Here is a 21,678-nt window from a genome sequence, read left to right as displayed (position 1 = left end):
AAAATATACATATTGAGCATACAATTTTTCGATATTTTAACCCTCAGGTAAACAAAAGTCAGTCGTAAATCACATCTGCTGACTCATGCTGAGAAGAAAAGTGGAAAGGAAAACCCATAGATTTATCACTATATAGACAATCTATTTGTTAGAACGAGAAATAAAAAATATGGATTATAATCTCGCAAAGATTTGTCCTTCAGATATTCGTTAATAATTAATATTTCATGAAAGAAAAGAATCGTGGGATCCAACCTGACGTGCTATTCAGATTTTCAAATAGATTAGAGAGTATCTGACCGAAACGGTTATCAATTCGAAAAATATTAAAACAAAATCATAAAGTCATAAATCCAAAAAAAGTAGTTAAAAGTAATTGTTTTCGAAGTTTTAATCAAGAAAGTTTTTTCAAGAATTTATAGGATGTGCCTGCCACCGTTGCTTATATGTATTGACCCATCAGAATAAAGGAATCTTTGTGTTCTTTCTTCCAATGTCAGTCAAATACTTTGAAGCATTTTTAACTGAAAAAAGAATATACCTGCAGTCTGGAATGTCTAGAAAAGCATACAAAAGTCACTGTAGTTTACAGACGCAACGCGACAGTGCTAGGTGCTACAAGAAACTTTAGCTCATGTGTATAAGTTATATAAACGAAATCAGATAAAAACCAATAAATAAATCACGTTGCGAGCTTTTTTGTCCATCGTTAAATTTTTTTTTCGATGGCTACGATAACAAGCTTGCTCGCCGAAGTGATTGAAATCATTCTGGGAGACGAAAATGTTAGCATTGAAGATGTCTTGAGTTTTAGTTCCACGTGCAAAAGATTCCAGGAGATAAGACTAAGAAATAAGTTTTGGGCAACGAAATTTTATCAGAGGTATGTCTCTTTGTTTATAAATTTTTATATATTATTCTACTAATTTTTACGCATAGAACTCTTAGCAAAAATTTCTATAGTATAACTCTTAAGCTTTTAAAATTTGATAAGGAAAGTTGAAAAAATGGTTGCAGAACAAAGTGAAGCGCACGTGCATTTAATTTGTTCCGAGTATTTTTCTTAATAAATAAAGCTATTTGTTTAATCTATAAAAAATTATGAAACTATTAAAAATAAAGCCAGAATTCTCCAGAATAATAAGTTTTCACAAAGTGAGAACATGCGAGCGTCACACGCATCTTTCAGTACCTATATTTTTTTAAATATATTTACTAAAATTATACTTATTTTGTTTATTAAGCATTATACACTAATAATAACTTATTAAAAATTGGGGTTGGACGGTGGTCGTGCACCCTGCGGCGCTGAAACTCGCCTGAGGCGAAGAGTACGCGTAAACGCAGGTTCGAGTTCACCCAGACCCAGTAGGAATAAGAAAATTTTAGTCGTAAGGTGGGCTGTGCACGCTGCGCCGCCGAAACTTAGCTGTGATCACTAGTAGGGTGGAAACGCAGACTCGAACCCACCCAGACGAATTAGATTTATAAGTATATAGGTATAAGATAATAATGTAATAGGTAAAATGTATTTAGGAAAAATGAAAAATAGAGGTTGGTTAAAAAACCTCTGTGGCGATAAGGTAGGGACTTAAAAAAAAACCCAAGGTATAATCTATTAAAAATTAAAAATAGGTTGGTAAAAATACAAATCAATAAGATAAAATATATAAAGAAACAGAATAAATTTTTATTACTCTTTTTATTTAACATAACAGATAATGTTGAAATTTTTAAACAAATAAGATTTATGATGTTTACTTTATATCAACAATAGTTAATTTTAATTTATTAAACATTTTAAGACATTAAGTTGATTGCTAATTTTAAAAAAATGTTGACTTAAATATATGTTCATAATAATAATTTTAATTAAATCGCACACATAGTTAGAAAAGTTTAATTTACTTCATAAATTTTACATAATTTTATATAAACTTTCTGTTTATACTTTATGATTTCTACAATTTTATATTCTACTATCACTATATACAATCAATTTTATTTATTTGGAAATTGTAAAGAGAGATTGAGTTTTATTTCTTATAAAATTTGACTTTAGTTTCTATTTTTATTCTTACTTTAATGGGATGCCCAGAGAATTAATATATATTTATACACACACATTTATTATTCAATCGATTTTTCATTAAAACTTAATTTAAAGTGATTAACTTAAACTTGATACAAGATGTTTACAGCAAAAGCGTTTCAATAATACGATTATATTTTGAGTGTGTGTGTCGCTATTCGCTATCTATTACTATTGTGATCATTTTATTCAATTTGGTTTAAGATATTAATACATTACAATCTTTATCTTTATTAAATAAAAAATTAATGTTATATTTATAATGTTTCTAATTTGTCCCAAATATTAATGTATTTAAAAAATTTATATTTGTACTTTAGAAAGTATATTGTTATAGTTTATGTCTGATAATATGGTGTTGTTTTGTAGAATATTTGAGAATTCATTGTCTCAATTTTAGATGTTCTTCTGCGAGAAAAAAGTATAAATACGGAGAAACAAAAGAAAATTTTTGACCATTCCAATTTTGAACAACAAATTAAAGAAGGTTTAAAATATGTCAAAAAAATTCAGTATTATGTGTCTTTAATGACAGAGAATGATTTATGCCACGATGACAAAGAAGAATTGGAATATCTTCTGCGTTCCATAGCCGAAAATTCGAAATCTCAGATTTACTTATTTGTTGCAGATGAGTTAAATAGAATCGTTTCTACACAATCGTCACGGTAGAATTCAATCAATTAAATATTAGCATTACAACTATTAATACAGTTATTGTACATTCTGAATGTGTAAATATATTTTAGGGAACCCAGTTGCAATTTAACAAGTGCATATAACTTTGGTATAATTATTCAATGTCTAAAACAATATCGATTAATGTTCAAGCAAAACAAATTTATAAACATGCCAGAAAAAAAGCAGCTTTTAGAACGGCTACTTACTATTGTAGCACAATATTTTGACCCACATATATCTTTTTCCGTTATGAAAACGTGTTTTGATAATATTACGGAAGAAGTACTATCTCACCTTAAAACAAAATATCCTGGACATTCAATATTTTCAACATCTCCTGATCAATTTTCTGATTGGAGAAACAATAATATCAAGGACAATTTCTGGGATGAGACAGAAGCGAAAGAAATTATGTGCATACTTCAAAAATTCGTAACTTCTGAATTTTATAATTATAAGTTAAAGCAACTATTGATAACATTAGATCCACATAAAAACCGTGTACATTCCGTAAGTTATTTTAGATTATGTATATATAGTTATTTTAGTTACTTTATATTATAATTATAATTTGTCATGCGCAGTAGAAGCATAATTATGTTTTTATATCTTATAAAATAAAAACAAACATATGCAATAAAATTTTATTAACATAATTTATATATTGATATGTCTAGCTTTTACTTTATTTCGATGAGTCTCTACGATCTCTTATATATCACACCGTAGCCAGAAGGCTTGGCATACGCTGCGTTCTGAAACCAGACGAAATACCAGACGAAGACAGAGAAGGTATTGCTATCATATGGCAGCCAAAATAGTGCGTATAATTTTAATTAAAAAATTTGTTAATTTTGTTTTTAATATTGGCATAATTTTTTAAAATAATAATCAGCAACTCATACAGTTTTATTATCTATTTAGTATTAAGATATGTATTAATTTCAACACTCTTCATATTCTATATTAAATCCAGAACATCTGGATTTAGTATTTCTTGCAAATTTTTAGTATTTCTTGCAAATATTTCTATGATTCTATTAATGAGATAGCATAAATCTCTTTTCACATTTTTCCTCGTTAAACCATAATCACAGATTTGAGTGTATTCAACCATAAGGTACAGTTAACTTTGTCTAACAACAGTTTAGGGAATTTTCTTATGGAGACAAATGTTATGTACAGTGTGAAATCATGATCAGAGATTTACGTGATCTCAGGGATAGAATCATAGAAAGAATTGCAAGAAATAGATATTCTGATTTAGTATTTGAATTTAGTACAGAATATAAAAAGTGTTGAAATTACGAGATGTGTCATGCCGTCAATAGGCCATGTCGAAATTTATTGAATGGATAAAGAAACTGTTTGAGTTGATTATTATTAAAAATTGCATATTAATATTTAGTTTGTGTTATTTATAAATATCGACTAAAACCCTATCATTTATTTTCGGACACTTTGTCTATATATCTATATACATATATACATATACTATATACATACGATATATATATATACATAAACACATAACCACAAACACACATACACGCACACGCACACACACACATATATGACGTATTTTTTTATTCTTTTCAGTGATAATACAGAACATTTGAATATTGCAAACTATTTTATGATAGTGCAAAATTACACAAATGAAGCATATACAATTTTTAAAATTGTTAGAGGAAGATGTAACTATTTATCTCGTAAAGCTCTATTTAGTTATGTGCAGGTTGGCAATTTTTTTACATATAGTTTTCATATTTATTTTTTATTATTTTTAATAATTAATTAAGATAACAATGAATTATAGATCTGGATCTAAAATCTGAATGATACGTTATGTCCACGACTATAGTAAAAATCATTTTACAATTTTTCACACAAAAGTTATAAAAAGAACTATGATTTCCTATCATTTTCGAAGTATATTTTTTATTATTTTTTATTCTTTACTTTAACTACATCTTTTTAGATTATTTTTACATATAATTTTTATGTACGAAACATATAATTTTTGTGATCAAAGTACAAATTTTGAACCATGTTGGACATAGTTTTTCATAAATGAACTTAGAAAGTTGTGAATAATTGTGATTTTTACAATAATCTATTTTTATTTACTATTTTACTTATAAAAATGTTCGTAAGAAGTTATACAAGCTTGTTAAACTTTGTAAATATTTTTTATAACTCACTACCACTTTGTCCAACTTATCATGAATTTGTTTTACTATTTTCATAAATTTGTAATTTGTTGATGAAAATTTTAATTTTTCTTAAAAATATGTGAATTGTTGTAAAATTATTTGCATCAAAAGACTCAATAAATTTTATAAGCAATGAGTAAAAGTATAAATAAATATTTTCATTTTTATATTTGTAATTAAAATTTTGTTACTATACGTTTTTTTAGATAATAGCTTTTATAATACATAATTACGACTTTGATAACATATATCGTCTAGAAGAATATGAATGGGAATTAAATATTATTATAAAAATAATACAAAATGGAGATATTAATATTACAAAACCAATAAAGGTAACTTATCTAGTATCTAATAATATAAACTAATATTCATATAATGAATGTGTAAAAAATTATACAAATTATAGTTATCTATCCGCTAAAAAAAGTGGACAAATAAGAAAAATTTATAAAATTTCAAATGTTTATAACACATAACATTAAAAATTATCATATAAAGGTGATTAAAAAATGAAAATGAAAATTTAAGTCTGTATTTTGAGAAACTTTTAATGGCGACTACGTAAGATGATTAGTTTTTTAATGACAGATGACACAATAAAATCCATATTTTTTTAAATTAACATAACTCAGCGAAAAATTACATATTAATTTCTACGATAATGCATTTTGAAGGGAAGAAATTGAATAACTTTCATACGCTTTGTATCTCATTGAGTTCAATTGATTCACGACTGCAACTCATTAATGTGGATTTTTTATTATCCGATGTTTTATTTTAATCCACTATATATTTACATCCACTATAAAAGAATTAATCATTTCACGTAATTAGCATTAAAAGTTTCTCAAAATACAGAGTTCAAGTTTTATTTTAATATTTTAATCACTTCGATAGAATAATTATTAATTATTTTATAGCATTTAAAATTTTATAATTATTTCCTATTTTTTTAATGTATCTTTTCCTAATGTAACTTTTTTATAGCGGAATATATACTTGAGCTATTATATTAATTAATTTATAAACAGCTCAACAAAATATCGATTATATTCTGCTATTGTATTTTTCACACATACGCATACTCACACGTACACGACATGCACGCAGGTTAAATCTGACATCGTAAGAACAAAACCAAAAATAAGAAATGAAAAAATCAAATTTGCGATTGGTATGATTGTGAAGTATCTTTTTAAAAATGTATTGTCTCATATTGAAGACTGTGGTTTGCAAGTATATCACTTTGGCGTAATAATAGGTTGGCATTTTAAATGTGAAGCTGCGTTTATAAAAGAATCATTGAGTTCTATAGCTCCACATCTGACCGAATGTGAAAATCAGAAAATTTGTTCAGGGCAATGTGGAAAATTTCAACCCCACTATATAATTCTCACCAGAAAAAATAAAATAAGTTATGTACAACAGGGTATGAATATTAGTAACATTCTTATGCATTACATATATGTATATCTTCTATTATCTTTAAGTTGTACAATATAAAATATATTTTATTTTAGATGAGTTGTCAATATGTCAATCAGAGTGGATTAATAATGTAGAGATAGGACGATATTTTTCTACATTCAATGGCACCCATTATGTACCAAATAAAGGCCTGGCAGAAGAGTATCCAAATGATATAGGAGCAATTCCCAAAATACTTTTTAATAGTAATTCTTTAAACATTCAGTGCTGTGGAGAGTAAGGAGGAGAAACAAAATAAGAAGTAATAAAATAATGTTAATTGATATAATTCAATAAATATAATTCAACATATAAAATAATTTAGTACAAAACACCGTATAACATTAATTGATGAAATCGTTAAGAATAACAAGGCAATAGCGAACGTTTCGAGCTCCATTTGAACCTTCTTTGGCGCAGTGATATAATCGTAAAGCAAGTCATAAATATAAAATTACAAATAATTTCAACAAACGAAATTGATCTTAGCAGAACGCAAAACACAATGTTTAGTATAAAAAGCGGTAAAAAACAATCGCTAAAAATTATTGTTGCCGGTATGTATAATCCTCCATGGTTAGTGGGCCACGAGAAATTAATAAAAGAATTCCTAATAGATTCGTGACTAGACTGCAATGCCGGTTGAATCCTATGTTGGCATGGTTAAATAATTATAAATTATAAATAAACCAATAGGTCGAGTCACTAAACTGTACAATCAATCAAGTATTTACTTACATTGTCAAAATGTTCGGCAATAAAATCGTTAATTAGAAGAACCATAGCGATGTTTAAGTGTCAAACTGTTATTGTCAAAATTCTTTCAAGTAGTCAGAATAATATACAGGGTGGGCCATTTTTAACAGTATGGTAAATTTTCTCGTAAACTAAGCGAAATATCAAAAAGTGTTTTAGACAAAAGTTGTATGGTTTCAAGGGAGGCATAAAATGATACCATTGATTTGACCTTGAAGAGTTATTTGAAGGTCACATGAACGTCATGTTTAATTTTTTAAATGGGCACCCTATATATTATTGTATATTCTTATACCTTATCTCAAGAGCTTTTCAAAACACTGTAATAAAATATTTTTTCATTAAACACTTTTCGAGTTATAAGGCTTCAAAATTGCAATATTTTGACATAAAATACAAGATATCTCGTAAAATATTTATTTTTCGATTATCTTACCTTAATACTTTTATGCACAGAATAATGAGACAAATCAATTGGTGTAAAAAAACATATAGTTATCTTTAAGAAAAAATCTGAATTTACAACTAGCAGTTACACATTTTTACTTTAACATAATTATGTGTTTTAATTACGCCAATTGATTCGTCTCATTATTTTGTGCATAAAAATATTAGGGTAAGATAATCGAGAAATGAATATTTTACGAGATATCTTGTATTTTATGTCAAAATATTACAACTTTGCCTTATAACTCGAAAAGTGTTTAATGAAAAAACATTTTATCATAGTGTTTTGGAAAGCTCTCGAGATAAGCTACAAGAATATGCAAAAATATATAGGGTGTTCCATTTAAGAAATTTAAAATGACCTTCACGTGACCTTCATGTGACTCTTCAAGGTCAAACCAATGGCACCATCTTATAGCCCCTTCGAAACCATGCAATACATGTCTGAACCCTTTTTCAACATTTCGCTTAGTTTACGAGAAAAGTGACCGTATTGTTTAAAATGAGCCACCCTGTATATATGTATATATATATATATAAAATTTTAATTTTAAATGTATACTACATTAACAAAACACAATACAATTGAACATTTTAACTACAAATCACACAATATTTACTTTTCGTTTTTCTTAAACAAGAATTGAAATACAGATGAATATGAAAATCGACTACTGCAAACATTAACATATATCGTATGTACATATTGAAAGGAAAAATGAATGTACATACAAATATGTATTTTAATATTACACAAAAAAAAAAAAATGCACCGCTCCAATAAACCTCGTGAAAAGCACATTAGAGTATCACATTAAGTAGGCAAATTATCTCTAAATCTCTAAAATCTTGAAAAAGTTGAGTTGATAACGATGCGCAAAAATGTTCTTCCGTTTCTTTTTATTTTCCTTGCGTCTCTTTCTTTTCTCCATCTATGATCAAGTTTTCTGCGAGAGATTTTTTCTTTATTTTTAATAGACCAGACATTAACATATATATTTTATTTACGTCTATTATTTATATTTAATATGTACATTTGTAATATTTTTTTTGACCTGCGCGCAAATGTAGCGAAAAATTAAAAATTTTGATCGATATAGATGTCCAGATAAGATTCGGATGAGAGTGCGATATTTTTTCTCATCTACGCTTGATTAAAGGATTAATAAACTCACGTGTTTATATTTTTTTGACATTTTCGAACCGCACGAAAATGTTTCGCGCACATAAATTATAAACTACAGACTTTAATTTTTTACATCTCTCTCTTTGATTGTAAGATTTATTTCTTTTGTGCTGCGACTTATAGAATGTCGATTATGTAATAATTGGTGGAGTGGTTTATTAGAATCTCTCATTGAAATTTATTTAGATTTGATACTAACAATAAGACAAGAAATATTTGTGCCCTGTGCACATTAATCAGTTTCATAAAAAAATTAATTTTCTATAAAACTGGCGCACTATCATCGGCAGTTGGTTCTTTTAAATATTAAAAAAAAAATTTAAATATCTTATATAATGTGTGTAAGTAATATTGTATATATAGTATGCTTGTAAATAATATTGTACAAAGCATTATTGATATAATAATAAAACAAGAAAGCTGCAATAAAACTTATATATAAAATTATTACATAATCGACATTCTGCAAGTCATAGCACAAGAGAAATAAATTTCACAATCAAAGAGAAAGATGTAAAAAATTAAAAAAGTCTGTAGTTTAATTTAAATGTTCATATTTAAAACGGTGATCTGTCATATGTGCGAAACATTCTGTAAGCTGTACAGCAAATTTTCGTGCTGTTCAAAACTGTCGAAAAAATATAAACACGTGAGTTTAAATCCTTATTTATATTTATTTGTCTTTGTATTTAACCCGAGAAATAAATATCAAGCGATAGATACTGACAGTTAGAAGTGAGAAGTCAAAAGAACAAGTAACTAAATCATTGGCAGTGACAAACAATATTTATTTAACTCTCCTGACAAAGAATAAAATATTAAAAGTAAGAAAATTATATATTTAATGCTAAATTATATACATATTTAATATTTTTATTTTATATTGTTTTATATATGTATATTTATAATTTTTATACATTAGCATTTAAAAGTTCATTTAAAAAACGATGTTTTAGTTAGTATAAAAGTTTACAGTGGAAATCGTAAAAAAATGCTCTTTTACATCATCAACAAAATGTGTGCACGCGCGCGCGCGCGCGTGTGTGTGTGTGTGTGTGTGTGTGTGTGTGTGTGTGTGTGTGTGTGTGAGAGAGAGAGAGACAGCTAAAACTATTTTTATTTGCTATTACAAATAATAGAAATAATTTCATAAAATTTATTTACATTTTTACGTTTTTTAGTCATTTAATAGTTAGTTTATTATTATTATTATTTTCATAAATTGTTAAAATTTTATTTAAAATTTTTAACTATATTAATAACTTTTTTCATTTAACTCCTGAAAAATTTAATTTTAGATTATTTAGAATAATTTTTGAATCAATTAATTTAACTATTCACCTCTTTATTTTAGCAATTAGTCTTATTGCAAATATAATTGTAGGGCATTTACTTTCAGGTTCTTCAGGACAAATAAGATTACTATTTTTGTAATTATAATCTTTTTCAATCATTTAATTTAATTTTATTTTAGAACTATCAGTTTTCATTTAATGTGAAAATAATCCATTTTATTAAACATAAAATATTTAATACTAATTTAAATTAATATTAATATTCCATTTTAATTAAATATAAAAAAATCGATTTTATATTCCTTTTTTTTAATAATAAATACATTTAATTTAATATCTTCAGAAATAACTTTTTGATAACTGTTTGATTACGTAGATATATATATATATATATATATATATATATATATATATCTTCATGTAATCAAACATATGTATAAAGTGGCATACAAATGAAGTATTTTATTTCTACATTTAGAGAATATATTCTGTTATATACAGGGTCCGCCACCAAAATCCGGACAAAATGAATAATTTGTTTAAGCAAAATTTTATTTATCAAAATGTAAGAATTAGGGAAAAAACTTTTTACACATTCATAATGACATTCTTTTAGAATAAAATTATTCTATATAACCGCCTTTTGCATCGATAATTGCTTCGATCCTTGGCCTAAAGAGAGCGCTGGCACGCTCTCTGCAATACAGCCTTGTCCATATTTGTGAACGCCGCCTTAATAGCCGCTTGGAGAGAGGTCAGGTTAGGATGTCTCGACTTGTTGGTCACTCGTTCAACAACGCTCCACACGAAATAGTCCAACGGATTCAAATCTGGACTGTTCGGAGGCCAGAATTCTTTAGACTAAAACATGTCAACGTTGTCCGACAACCAGTTTTGAATCAAGTGACTCGTGTGCGCAGGCGCGCCGTCCTGCTGAAAGACGTACGGTCTTGCGGGGACCACAGTATCTATCCACGGCTTCACAACATTCGTCAGAACGTGTAAATAAACTTCTTTTGTAACAGTTTCGTGCTTTTTAAAGAAATGTGGCGGCATAATGTGACCCTCATTAGAGACGACGCCTAGGACGTGAACAGAGGCCGGGAATTTCGTCCTAGCTATTACGGGGACTTCATCAGGATCGTGAGCGAGCCAACGATCATTCCTTCGGTTTACCTTGGCATCGACAGAAAAAATTTTCTCGTCCGAAAAGAACTTTATGCGTCTCGCAGCTTCGTTTTTCAGCGAATTCAGAAGCAAGTGACAGCGAGCAACTCTCTTCATTTTAGCAGTCTCGGAAAGCATTTGGCGAACTTTTATTACATAGGATTTATAACGTAGGTCCTCTTCAGCAATTCGACGCATTGTAGTGTCACTCACATCCAAAGTTCTAGCTATTTTTGTCAGAGACTGCCCAGGGTCCTCTAAAATGTGCTGTTGAGCCTTTGCGATAATTTCTGGAGTTCTTACAGACTTTTCTTTTGAGTGCCTCTTCCTCGTCGGGTTTGCAGAACCTTCTGTGGACTTCTCCGAAGCAAAAAATTTAGCCGCAACATCATATACAGTCGATCTTGGGTAACCGAAAAACCGAATATACTCGGTCTGAGAATGTCCAGCGCGAAGACTTTCTATTATCGCCGCTCTTCGGTTATATTCCGCACTCGATCTTATTTGTTCGGACATTTTGAGATTATGCACGTTTATTGAAAATATTTGAATTGACGTAACGATAACAACGACCCCCCGCCAAAGTTAAATAAGATAGGAAATTCAAATTTAAATTTGTCCGGATTTTGGTGGCGGACCCTGTATATATATATATATATATATATATATATATATATATTTATACATATATATTTTGTTACGTCCGCGGAACGGTATCATTACCGAACGCGCGCGACGCAACTATTTGACTTTTTTTTTTACATTCGCGCACACGCAATAAAGAGAGACTTCTTTAAATACACAACTATCTTTATAAAAATAATAATTATACAGATTATAATTATAATGCTCATTAGTAATCTTTCTTGATGGAAATCCAGAACAAGACTCTCTTTTTAAAATAATCGTCTCCATGCGACGCTTCTTCGATTGTCTTCAACTTATATTATATTAATATTTTATATATTGATTATTGACTGTTATTGACTATATGATATATTAATTATTGACAATATATTGATTTTTCTACTTGGCTGAGAGAGAGAGAATCAATCAATACTTCTTTTTTTAAAATGAAAGATACAGACGTCACGGATGCAACAATATATATATATAAACATATCTATATTCATAAAAAAGCAAACATTTTTCTGACACAAGAATTTTAATTTAATTTTCAGATTACACATTGAAGCAATTTAATTATCGTCGAATTTAAATCGAACGAAAGCGAAAACAAGAGCAAGTAAGGAATAAGTAAAATGACTAATAATAAATTCAAAAAATCTAATTTGTAGTCTTTGTAGTCTTTTGTATCGCAGTTAGTTATTCGTATAAAAATCGATTAATTGATAGATTATTGTATGAGCTGTACATTTTTCCAAACAATAACTACTTAAATATTGTTAAAAATATTTAATGCTTTTTACATTATAATTTAAAATTATTTCTTTTCGTCAAGACGTTTTACTATATAAGCTCTGCATAATTTTTTTTAAACACTGTAACAACATTTCAAGATTAACATTTACAGAGTTAAAATTTACATAAGTTTTATATTATAAAAAAAAAATTAAGTTTCCGCGTTCAGGTCTCTTTTCATACAAAATATACGAATTCTTGCAGCTATAGCATATAATAAACAATCTATCTAAAGTGGCATAAATAAAAAAAATTATTTTTTCAGTGTTTCCGAAGAGGCAAAGTGGTGAATACCGTATTGAATTCCGTTGTTATCTTTGTAATAGGTACCGTGTATTTCGATATTTAGCAGAATTACGAGATCACGTGACGCGGACTCACAGTTCCCAGGGTTGGTAAAAATTGTTTTTTTTTTATAATATGTTTTTAAAGTTATAGACATGTTTCAAACGGCGCAAAAAACCATTTTAATATAAAAAAAAATAAGTTTACGTATTTAAAGTTTATAGTGTTATATAATGTTTAAAGTGCCATATAAAATTTTATAAAATTGTAGTTTAAAAAACCCAGATTTTCGGTATTAATATTTTTTTTTCTGTACAGACTTTTATAGTTATAACATGTAATACCTAAAGTGACATAAATAAAAAAATTATTTTTTCAGCGTCTCCGAACAGCCAAAATGATGATGACTTCCGTTGTTATCTTTGTCCCAATCAGCCTGTATATCAAAATTTAGAAGAATTACGAAATCACTTGTTGATTCACAATAGACGGGGTTGGTAAAAATTGTTTTTTTTTTTTTTTTTTATAATATGTTTTTAATGTTATAGACATGTTTCAAATGGCGCAAAAAACCATTTTAATACAAAGAAAAATAAGTTTACGTATTTAAAGTTTATAGTGTTATATAATGTTTAAAGTGCCATATAAAATTTTATAAAATTGTAGTTTAAAAAACCCAGATTTTCGGTATTAATATTTTATTTTCTGTACAGACTTTTGTAGTTATAACATGTAATACCTAAAGTGACATAAATAAAAAAATTATTTTTTCAGCGTTTTCGAACAACCAAAATGATGACTTCCGTTGTTATATTTGTCCCGATCAGCCTGTACGTCGAAATTTAGAAGAATTACAACAGCACTTGCTGATTCATAATCTCCAGGGTTGGTAAAAATTGTTTTTTTTTACAATATGTTTTTAAAGTTTTAGACATGTTTCAAACGGCGCAAAAAACCATTCAAAATAAACAAAAAGAGGTTAACGTGTTTAAAGTTTATAGTGGTATATAACGTTTAGAGTGCTAGATAAAGTTCTATAAAATTGTACTTTAGAAAACTCAAATTTTCGGTGTTAAAATTTTTTTTCTGTACATATTATACAGTCTTTTGTAGTTATAGCATATATAACATATTATCTGCCTAAAGTAGCATAAATTAAAAATATTGTTTTCTTTTAGTTACCCTCTATTCTGAACATCACTAGGAATTTCCAAGTAACAATCTCGAGATCAATGAACAAACGCAATTAGGCGCTTTATATGGTATAAAACTACTTTCTTCTTTTAAATGTGTATTTTATGTTTTAGATATTTTAAGTAGAATCGGAAAGAAATCTTGTTACAAAAACAAATATATATTTAAAGCATATTTAAAATTTAGTGTATTATATAACGGTTAGAGTGTTATATAAAAGTTTTGTAAATTATAGTTTAAAAAATTTTCTTCTAGGCTGCTTTTAACGGGCGAAAAAATGCTACATCTAACGGTTGCATTATATGAGTAGCATTTAGGTATAACGCTATTAATTCGATACCATTTTTAATACAAAATTGCGATAATGGAATTGTTAAATGGGAACAATGGCCATCGACATATAAAATAACAGGACGAGGAATCTCATTTTGTAAAAGCTATGGATGAAGTATATATTCAAAAAAAGTTTCCGCTGTCATCCAGCCTTTATCAGATTTTCCAATGCCCCAACTATCTGGTATACTTTGAGAAATACTATACGGAATTCGTTGATAAGGAAACATAATCATAGGAGGAGGCAATTGACCATTAGCATTTGTCATGAAAAAAACTGCTGTTTTACTTCTGCAAACCGCATTCTCGTACTGTCTCTGTTACAGATGCTCGATTATAAGAAAGATTTTGTGAAATTCTTGATGTAATTTCTGAATGTCGTTTTAGAAAAGATTCGCACCAATGACGTCCAGGTCGTTTATCCTTGAATGGTGTATCTCGTGCCAAATTTTTTATCAATAATTGCACACTATTAATTAATAGACTTTTTGTAATACTTAAAACAAGACAATTTACATTTAAATTAGAAATTCTATAAGTATACTTAATTCTATAACAAATTAAAGAATCACAAAGAAATCAAGTGTCTTGCATGTTACAAACACTCGCATGTAACACTTAATAGGTTAAGAGGTCTATCGACTGTCACAAATTGGTACAAAATCATGAGTGACCCTATTACTGAGTTAAATATACTTAAATATAATTTATAGATTAAGAACTCGTATTTGTATTAATTTTTTAAATTCTGGAAATATAAGTTACGATATTGATGCTATTTCTTAATTTAATAATGATTGATATTTATAAATTACATGTTTTCTTTAAAAATAGAAACGTTTTTATTGTTTTACATCATATTTATTAAAAAAACATATATTTTGTGATATACTTTAGCTTTAGATATTTATTGTTTATTTACTTTTAATTTAATAATAGCTGGAATTAATCGACGGAAGGAACTATCGATATAGTCGTCGTCTCATAAGATATTAGTGAGTAAGTGCTCGATTTGCCATCGTTGGCGGCATGCTTATAATTATAATATTTTAGCGTTTACAAAAGTGTTTAATTTTATTTAAAATATGTTGTAATAAATAATACATATAATTTTGAATACCAACACGTTTTTTAGAATAAACATTAACCTATATTAATTGACTAATTGAGAAAAAAAACACGATTGTCACAAATTGGGACACTGTCAATAATTGGGACAAAATTTACCTTATGTCGTGAATATTCTGTGAAAATTTTAAGTTTTTTCAAATTCATTAAAAGATAAGATACTTATAACGATATCTGTCAACTAAACGCGCACACGTGTCACGCAATTTTCCTCCTGTGTATATTCGTATTCGTTTTCTACCGTTAAGCTGTATTCTCTATTGTGAACATATTTAATTAATATTTTGCTCTGTTGTAAATTTTTATAAAAAATGATTTTTATTATTTTAGAGTAAAATAAATCTATATTTTTCTCTTTTATTTTGTAACGATAACATAAACATTCTAATATAATATAATATAATAATTTGAAACTAATTTAATATAATTTAAATAAATTGTATAAAAGCGTTTATTTTATCTCTTTCTCAAAAGATGCGTGAAATTTCGAACTAGAATTTATCGAAGTGTTGAAGCTGTTTTTCCGCGATGTTAATTGGATATCTCGTTTGTGTGCGCTGCGACTTGCTTCTTTCGTCTCGCTTGCAGCTGTCAAATTGTTATGCGAATTTTGACAGTTTGTCTGACAGTTTAGAAAATATAAAGATAAATTAAGACAAAAAATAGAAAAGAAAGAAAACAAGAAAGAAAGAGTAGATTAAAGAAAATAAAGAAGAGAAAAAGAGAGATAAATAAAAAAAAATCCATATGTCATAAATGTATATATATTGTATCTATATATATATAAACAGAAAAATTAAATTAGAAATTAGATCAATAATAAATTTTAATTAATAATAAATTTTCACTTCTTATAAATTTTTTTGGGTAAATGTCTATAATTTAAAATTTAAATAAAGGAGGGTGTTTGTATAATAGGTATTTAGTGTAAAAAAACTCACATTGCTACGCGGGACATTCTTGCACAAAAATGTGTTGCCATCCGATCACTCCGGAATAATCTTTTATATTTTTATTAAAACATTAACTGTTCTTCACAATGGTAAGAATACGAATGACAAAAATAACCGTTTTTATGTATTATGTTTTTTGTTTTCCACGCATGACCCTCAAATCAGCGAGAGCTTGTTTATTACTTCAGTATATATATATCTGGAAAACATTCTGTATCTTTTGTAAATTAAGGCCGTTTTTTGTCGTTTAATATGTAGTATTTCAGAAAATAATCTTTTGTTATAGTATGCTTCTCTATCTAATATTCTTACTTCAGCCCAATCATGATTAAAATCATGATTTTCATTTAATCTGTGTTCCGTGATAACAGACTTATTTGCTGTATTTTTATTTATATGTTTTTTGTGTTCGTTAATTCTAGTATTTCATTTCCTACTGGTTTGACCGACGTAGGATGCATCACAGTCCTTACAGTCGATTTTGTACACCACGTTCGTATTCGAGTAAGTTGGGACAACGTCTTTATGTGTCTTTACAATAGTATTCAATTTATTGAGGCTGTAGTAAGACAATGTCGTATTGGTTCGTTAATTTTTTTGTTAGTGAACGGTACTGTGAAATAAGATCTGGATTCTTTTTTGTTAACCCTGCTATCAACAACATTTTTTGATCCATGTATCAAATATTTGAGTCTGTGCGTAACATTGGTAAATATAAATTTTAAAGGATATCCATTCATGAGTAAAATATTGATAGCTAATTTGATATTCTCGCGATGGTAATTAAGATGCAACAACAAGAAGGCTCTGTCAACCAAGTTAAAGATTGTAGCAATTATTTTATTTGTCGGATTCTTTGTAACCTTAGTATATGTTTCATCATCATTTAACACTGCATTTATTTTTTTAATGTATTCAGTTTTGTCCAGAGCAACCGTGATGTTCCCCTTATCTGCCCTTGTGATGATAAGGTTACTGTTTTCCGCGAGAAATTTTCGTGTATCGTGTTATTAAGTTTAATTAATGTATGGTGTGTCTTCGTGAGCGGGTATTGGTAGAATGGTAAAGAACTAATAATATTAGTAGACCTATTCCTAACAATAGTGCGTTTATTAGTTGGTAATTTTTTAAGGCTATTTTTCGTAATTAACTATAAATTCAGTTGTCAATTTGGTTTTGTTTGTCAATGGTAAGCTGAAATTACCCCTTAACTTTAGGATACATTTAATGTTTTTTGGTATGTGTGTTGACAAAATTATTGAACAAGGATGGTTCAATGTCAACGACAATATTGTCGGTATTCTGTTTAAATGAGTGTCGGTCATGTAAAGAGATATTCTGGATAAGTGATGTTGTCCTGATATTTGGTCTCAGTGGTGATTGGCATTATGGTATAATTTGTAAGCTGATATATGGACTATAATATGCCTATTCATCTACAATAAACTGTTGGTTGTTGGTCGTAAGAAATTTAACAAATTATATTCGCTTACTTTTCTCTAAAATCAACTATGATTGAATAAATTTCTTACGATCAACAATCAACGATTCATTTTCAAGACGGGATTTAAGCCAGCCTGTATCAGAACCTACGCATTGAAAAATAAAGATTAGAATTTGACTGATCAGAACAAAAGAAACTAATATTTCTTTATCCTGATTTGTCAAACTTCATAAATGTATTATAATAATAAATAGCTTAATTAAATATAAATTATTTATATATCAGTAAATTACTTTTATTAACTTTTACTTTTATTATTAGTATAGTTAGTAATAGATGGCAAAAAATATAAATATTTTTGATTAGCATTTTTACATACAAAATAGGAGAAAAACAGTTACATTTTATGTCGGTTAAGTTCATAAATTGAAAATAAATAAAAATATTAATTTTACATTATTAAAATAATTATCATCAAAATAAATAACTTTTGCTTTAACATTTTTTAAACAAAATAGAAAAAAAAAATAAATATTGAATAAATCTTAATTAATAAATAAAAAATTAAAAAACTATTAATAAAGCAATAGTTTGTCTTTATTTAAATTATATAAACTCCTTGTTGAAAAAGTAATATAAAATGTATTTATACTATTTATTTGTTCATTGTGAAGAACAAAGTTCTGATAGTTCTGGAAAGATTATGATTTCTATACATATGTATATCTTATATATATTCTTAATTTAATAATTTAATAATAAATAAATAATATAAATTCTTAATTTATTTATTATATCTTTGTAAATATTGTTTTTGTACCATTTAGAGGCATATGAATTTGAAATTGTTCTAATTTATGACATATGTTATATCTGTATTATTGATAGGTGATAGGCATATAAATGTTTCTATTACTGATACTGACACGTCGTAGAAATGTAGGATACGTCTCTTTACTGAAACATAATAAAAATAAATAGATATAAAATAAGCATTTTGAATACAAAAGTAATACAATGTCATTGTAAATTATTATAAGGAAAAAGTATATATATATATATATATATATATATATATAATATTAAATAAAGTTGTATTATAGAAAATTATACACTCAGCCAAAAAAAAGCTTGAAGAGATTTCCGTGGACAATAATGGCGACTTGTTAGATATACAAAAGCAAGGAAAAATACAAGTCAATTGGACGTATCCCAGGGAGAAACGTGAAATCGCATAGATGTCTATTAGATGTCGGAGCCATCTAGTCTAAAACAACGTCTAGAAATATTTGAATTAGATGTCATGTGATTTTATGTCATTGCATTCTTTTAGATACATTTAAAATAATATTCATATAATAGTGATGGTATGTTTATAAAATACTCGGTTGAGCTGCAAATTAGCTCTCGACATCTAATAGACATCTAACAGAGCTCTAAATAAAGTTAAGTGTATCACATCATATAAAAAAAATTTCTTGTTGACAAAGTAATATAAAATGTATTTACACTATTTATTTGTTCATTGTGAAGAACAAATTTCTGGTTCTGGAAATATTATATCTATATATATATATATATATATATATATATATATATATATATAAGATATACATATATATAGAAATCATAATCTTTCCAGAACTATCAGAACTTTATTCTTCACAATAAACAAATAAATAGTATAAATACATTTTATATTACTTTTTCAACAAGGAGTTTATGTAATTTAAATAAAGACAAACTATTGCTATTAATAGTTTTTTATTTTTTTATTTATTAATTAAGACTTATTCAATATTTATTTCTTTTTTTTCTATTTTGTTTAAAAAATGTTAAAGCAAAGAAGTTATTTATTTTGATGATAATTATTTCAATAATGTAAAATATTAATATTTTCAATTATTTTCAATTTATGAACTTAACCGACATAAAATGTAATTGTTTTTCTCCTATTTTATATGTAAAAATGCTAAATAAAAATATTTATATTTTTTGCCATGTATTACTAACTATACTAGTAATAAAAGTAAAAGGAAATAAAAGTAATTTACTGATATATAAATAATTTATATATAATTAAGCTATTTATTATTATAATACATTTATAAAGTTTGACAAATCAGGATAAAGAAATATTAGTTTCTTTTGTTCTGATCAGTCAAATTCTAATCTTTATTTTTCAATGCGTAGGTTCTGGTACAGGCTGGCTTAAATCTCGTCTTGAAAATAATAAGAATCGTTGATTGTTGGTCGTAAGAAATTTAGTCCAGTCATAGTTGATTTTAGAGAAAAATAATGAAATATGATTGGTTAAATTTCTTACGACCAACAACCAACAGTTCATTGTAGATGAGGCATATTATAGTCCATCAGCTTATGAATTATACGTCTAAAATATGTCTTATAGATACATCTGTAAGACGTCTATAAGATGCGTCTAAAAGAGACCACGAAGACGTCTATCTAGATGCGAATGTCAACCTATTTTAGACGTGTCGAATAGCCGTAATGTACATCTATCCGACTTCACGTTTCTCCCTGAGATGTAATTCGTATCGTCTTTGACAAGTGTTGCCCAAGTATCTGCCTCTTATACGTGCACCACGAAAGTGAATTTCATTAATTTTATTCGCATCTAATGCTCTGTTTAAAGTTCACACTTGTGTAATGTATTTCTAGACACGAGTGTCCGACAGTCTACTGATTTATTCACAATCAGTCACGGATTTACTGCATACACTGATTCACGAAAAAAGATTGAATAAATCAATATCCATTTATATTCACATCATAATTCATTATCGGACATTTTTTATTAAATTGTTATGAGAAATTGCGTGTATGCATAGACAGTGGGTTCCGGCCTCATGACGGTTTAATGAAAAATGTTCAATAAATTTATTTATGTAATTTTGTTATTTACAACTTCTTAAAAAAGACTTGCCCCTCCTTAAAAGCATTTATACATTTTATTTCTATTGTAGTTTTGTTGATTGGTATTGAAAAAAAAATTGATTTTTGTGCAAGAATGTCCCGCGTAGCAATGTGAGTTTTTTTACACTAAATACCTATTATACAAACACCCTCCTTTATTTAAATTTTAAATTATAGACATTTACCCAAAAAAATTTATAAAAGGTGAAAATTTATTATTAATTAAAATTTATTATTAATCTAATTTCTAATTTAATTTTTCTGTTTATATATATAGATACGTCATATATACAATATATATACATTTATGACATATGTATCTCTCTTTATTTGTCCCTCTTTTTCTCTTCTTTATTTTTTTTTAATCTACTCTTTCTTTCTTTTTTTCTTTCTTTTCTATTCTTTGTCTTAATTTATCTTTATATTTTCTAAACTGCTAGACAAACTGTCAAAATTCGCATAACAATTTGACAGCTGCAAGCGAGACGAAAGAAGCAAGTCGCAGCGCACACAAACGAGATATCCAATTAACATCGCGGAAAAAAAGCTTCAACACTTTGATATATTCGAGTTCAAAATTTCGCATCTTTTGAGAAAGAGATAAAATAAACGCTTTTATACAATTTATTCAAATTATATTAAATTAGTTTCAAATTATTATATTATATTATA

At 27.2% G+C, this 21,678-nt stretch overlaps 3 protein-coding genes, 1 long non-coding RNA gene and 1 pseudogene across 7 annotated transcripts; 2 read left to right on the top strand and 3 right to left on the bottom strand.

Annotated features, from left to right (window-relative positions):
• The first annotated feature begins 604 nt into the window (after nucleotides 1-604).
• LOC140674751 (uncharacterized) lies at nucleotides 605-6,700 on the top strand. The gene is made up of 8 exons (XM_072908515.1): nucleotides 605-883; nucleotides 2,493-2,760; nucleotides 2,842-3,283; nucleotides 3,451-3,593; nucleotides 4,373-4,511; nucleotides 5,196-5,324; nucleotides 6,103-6,421; nucleotides 6,513-6,700. The coding sequence occupies exons 2-8, from the start codon at nucleotides 2,621-2,623 to the stop codon at nucleotides 6,698-6,700; spliced, it is 1,500 nt and encodes a 499-aa protein (XP_072764616.1). The 5' UTR covers nucleotides 605-883; nucleotides 2,493-2,620.
• A 2,827-nt stretch (nucleotides 6,701-9,527) lies between these two features.
• Nucleotides 9,528-15,667, top strand: LOC140674885 (uncharacterized). 4 transcript variants are annotated; one of them, XM_072908792.1, is made up of 7 exons: nucleotides 9,528-9,672; nucleotides 12,492-12,556; nucleotides 12,998-13,123; nucleotides 13,397-13,510; nucleotides 13,792-13,902; nucleotides 14,196-14,279; nucleotides 14,467-15,667. In XM_072908792.1, coding segments are annotated over exons 2-6 (378 nt in total). In that variant the 5' UTR covers nucleotides 9,528-9,672; nucleotides 12,492-12,555; the 3' UTR covers nucleotides 14,222-14,279; nucleotides 14,467-15,667. The 4 variants fall into 4 exon arrangements, with proteins under 4 accessions (XP_072764893.1, XP_072764894.1, XP_072764895.1 ...); XM_072908793.1 differs by lacking the exon at nucleotides 9,528-9,672 and adding an exon at nucleotides 11,007-11,144; XM_072908794.1 differs by lacking the exon at nucleotides 9,528-9,672 and adding an exon at nucleotides 11,343-11,480.
• LOC140674884 (uncharacterized) lies at nucleotides 11,005-11,827 on the bottom strand. The gene has a single exon (XM_072908791.1). It carries the CDS (start codon nucleotides 11,824-11,826, stop codon nucleotides 11,005-11,007), a length of 822 nt encoding a protein of 273 aa, XP_072764892.1. The 5' UTR covers nucleotide 11,827.
• On the bottom strand, nucleotides 14,448-15,155 carry LOC140674750 (uncharacterized; annotated as a pseudogene).
• LOC140674886 (uncharacterized) lies at nucleotides 15,321-16,765 on the bottom strand. The gene is made up of 2 exons (XR_012048287.1): nucleotides 16,614-16,765; nucleotides 15,321-16,294 (listed from the first exon to the last, which is right to left on the bottom strand). It is a non-coding gene; the product is annotated as an uncharacterized lncRNA (long non-coding RNA).
• Nucleotides 16,766-21,678: the final 4,913 nt, after the last annotated feature.

Source organism: Anoplolepis gracilipes, chromosome 16 (assembly GCF_047496725.1).
Source record: "Anoplolepis gracilipes chromosome 16, ASM4749672v1, whole genome shotgun sequence".
Lineage (NCBI taxonomy): Eukaryota > Metazoa > Arthropoda > Insecta > Hymenoptera > Formicidae > Anoplolepis > Anoplolepis gracilipes.
The sequence above is the reverse complement of the archived record's forward strand: the minus strand, read 5'-3'. Positions and strand labels throughout refer to the sequence as shown.

Bases quoted from the DNA above. Each gene is read 5' to 3' on its own strand.
- LOC140674751 (XM_072908515.1), top strand. From the start codon at position 2,621: ATGACAGAGAATGATTTATGCCACGATGACAAAGAAGAATTGGAATAT. The intron at 3,284-3,450 runs GTAAGTTATTTT...TGATATGTCTAG, and splicing joins ATAAAAACCGTGTACATTCC to CTTTTACTTTATTTCGATGA. The intron at 5,325-6,102 runs GTAACTTATCTA...ACATGCACGCAG, and splicing joins ATATTACAAAACCAATAAAG to GTTAAATCTGACATCGTAAG.
- LOC140674884 (XM_072908791.1), bottom strand. From the start codon at position 11,826: ATGTCCGAACAAATAAGATCGAGTGCGGAATATAACCGAAGAGCGGCG.
- LOC140674885 (XM_072908792.1), top strand. The intron at 13,511-13,791 runs GTTGGTAAAAAT...TTATTTTTTCAG, and splicing joins GTTGATTCACAATAGACGGG to CGTTTTCGAACAACCAAAAT. The intron at 13,903-14,195 runs GTTGGTAAAAAT...GTTTTCTTTTAG, and splicing joins GCTGATTCATAATCTCCAGG to TTACCCTCTATTCTGAACAT.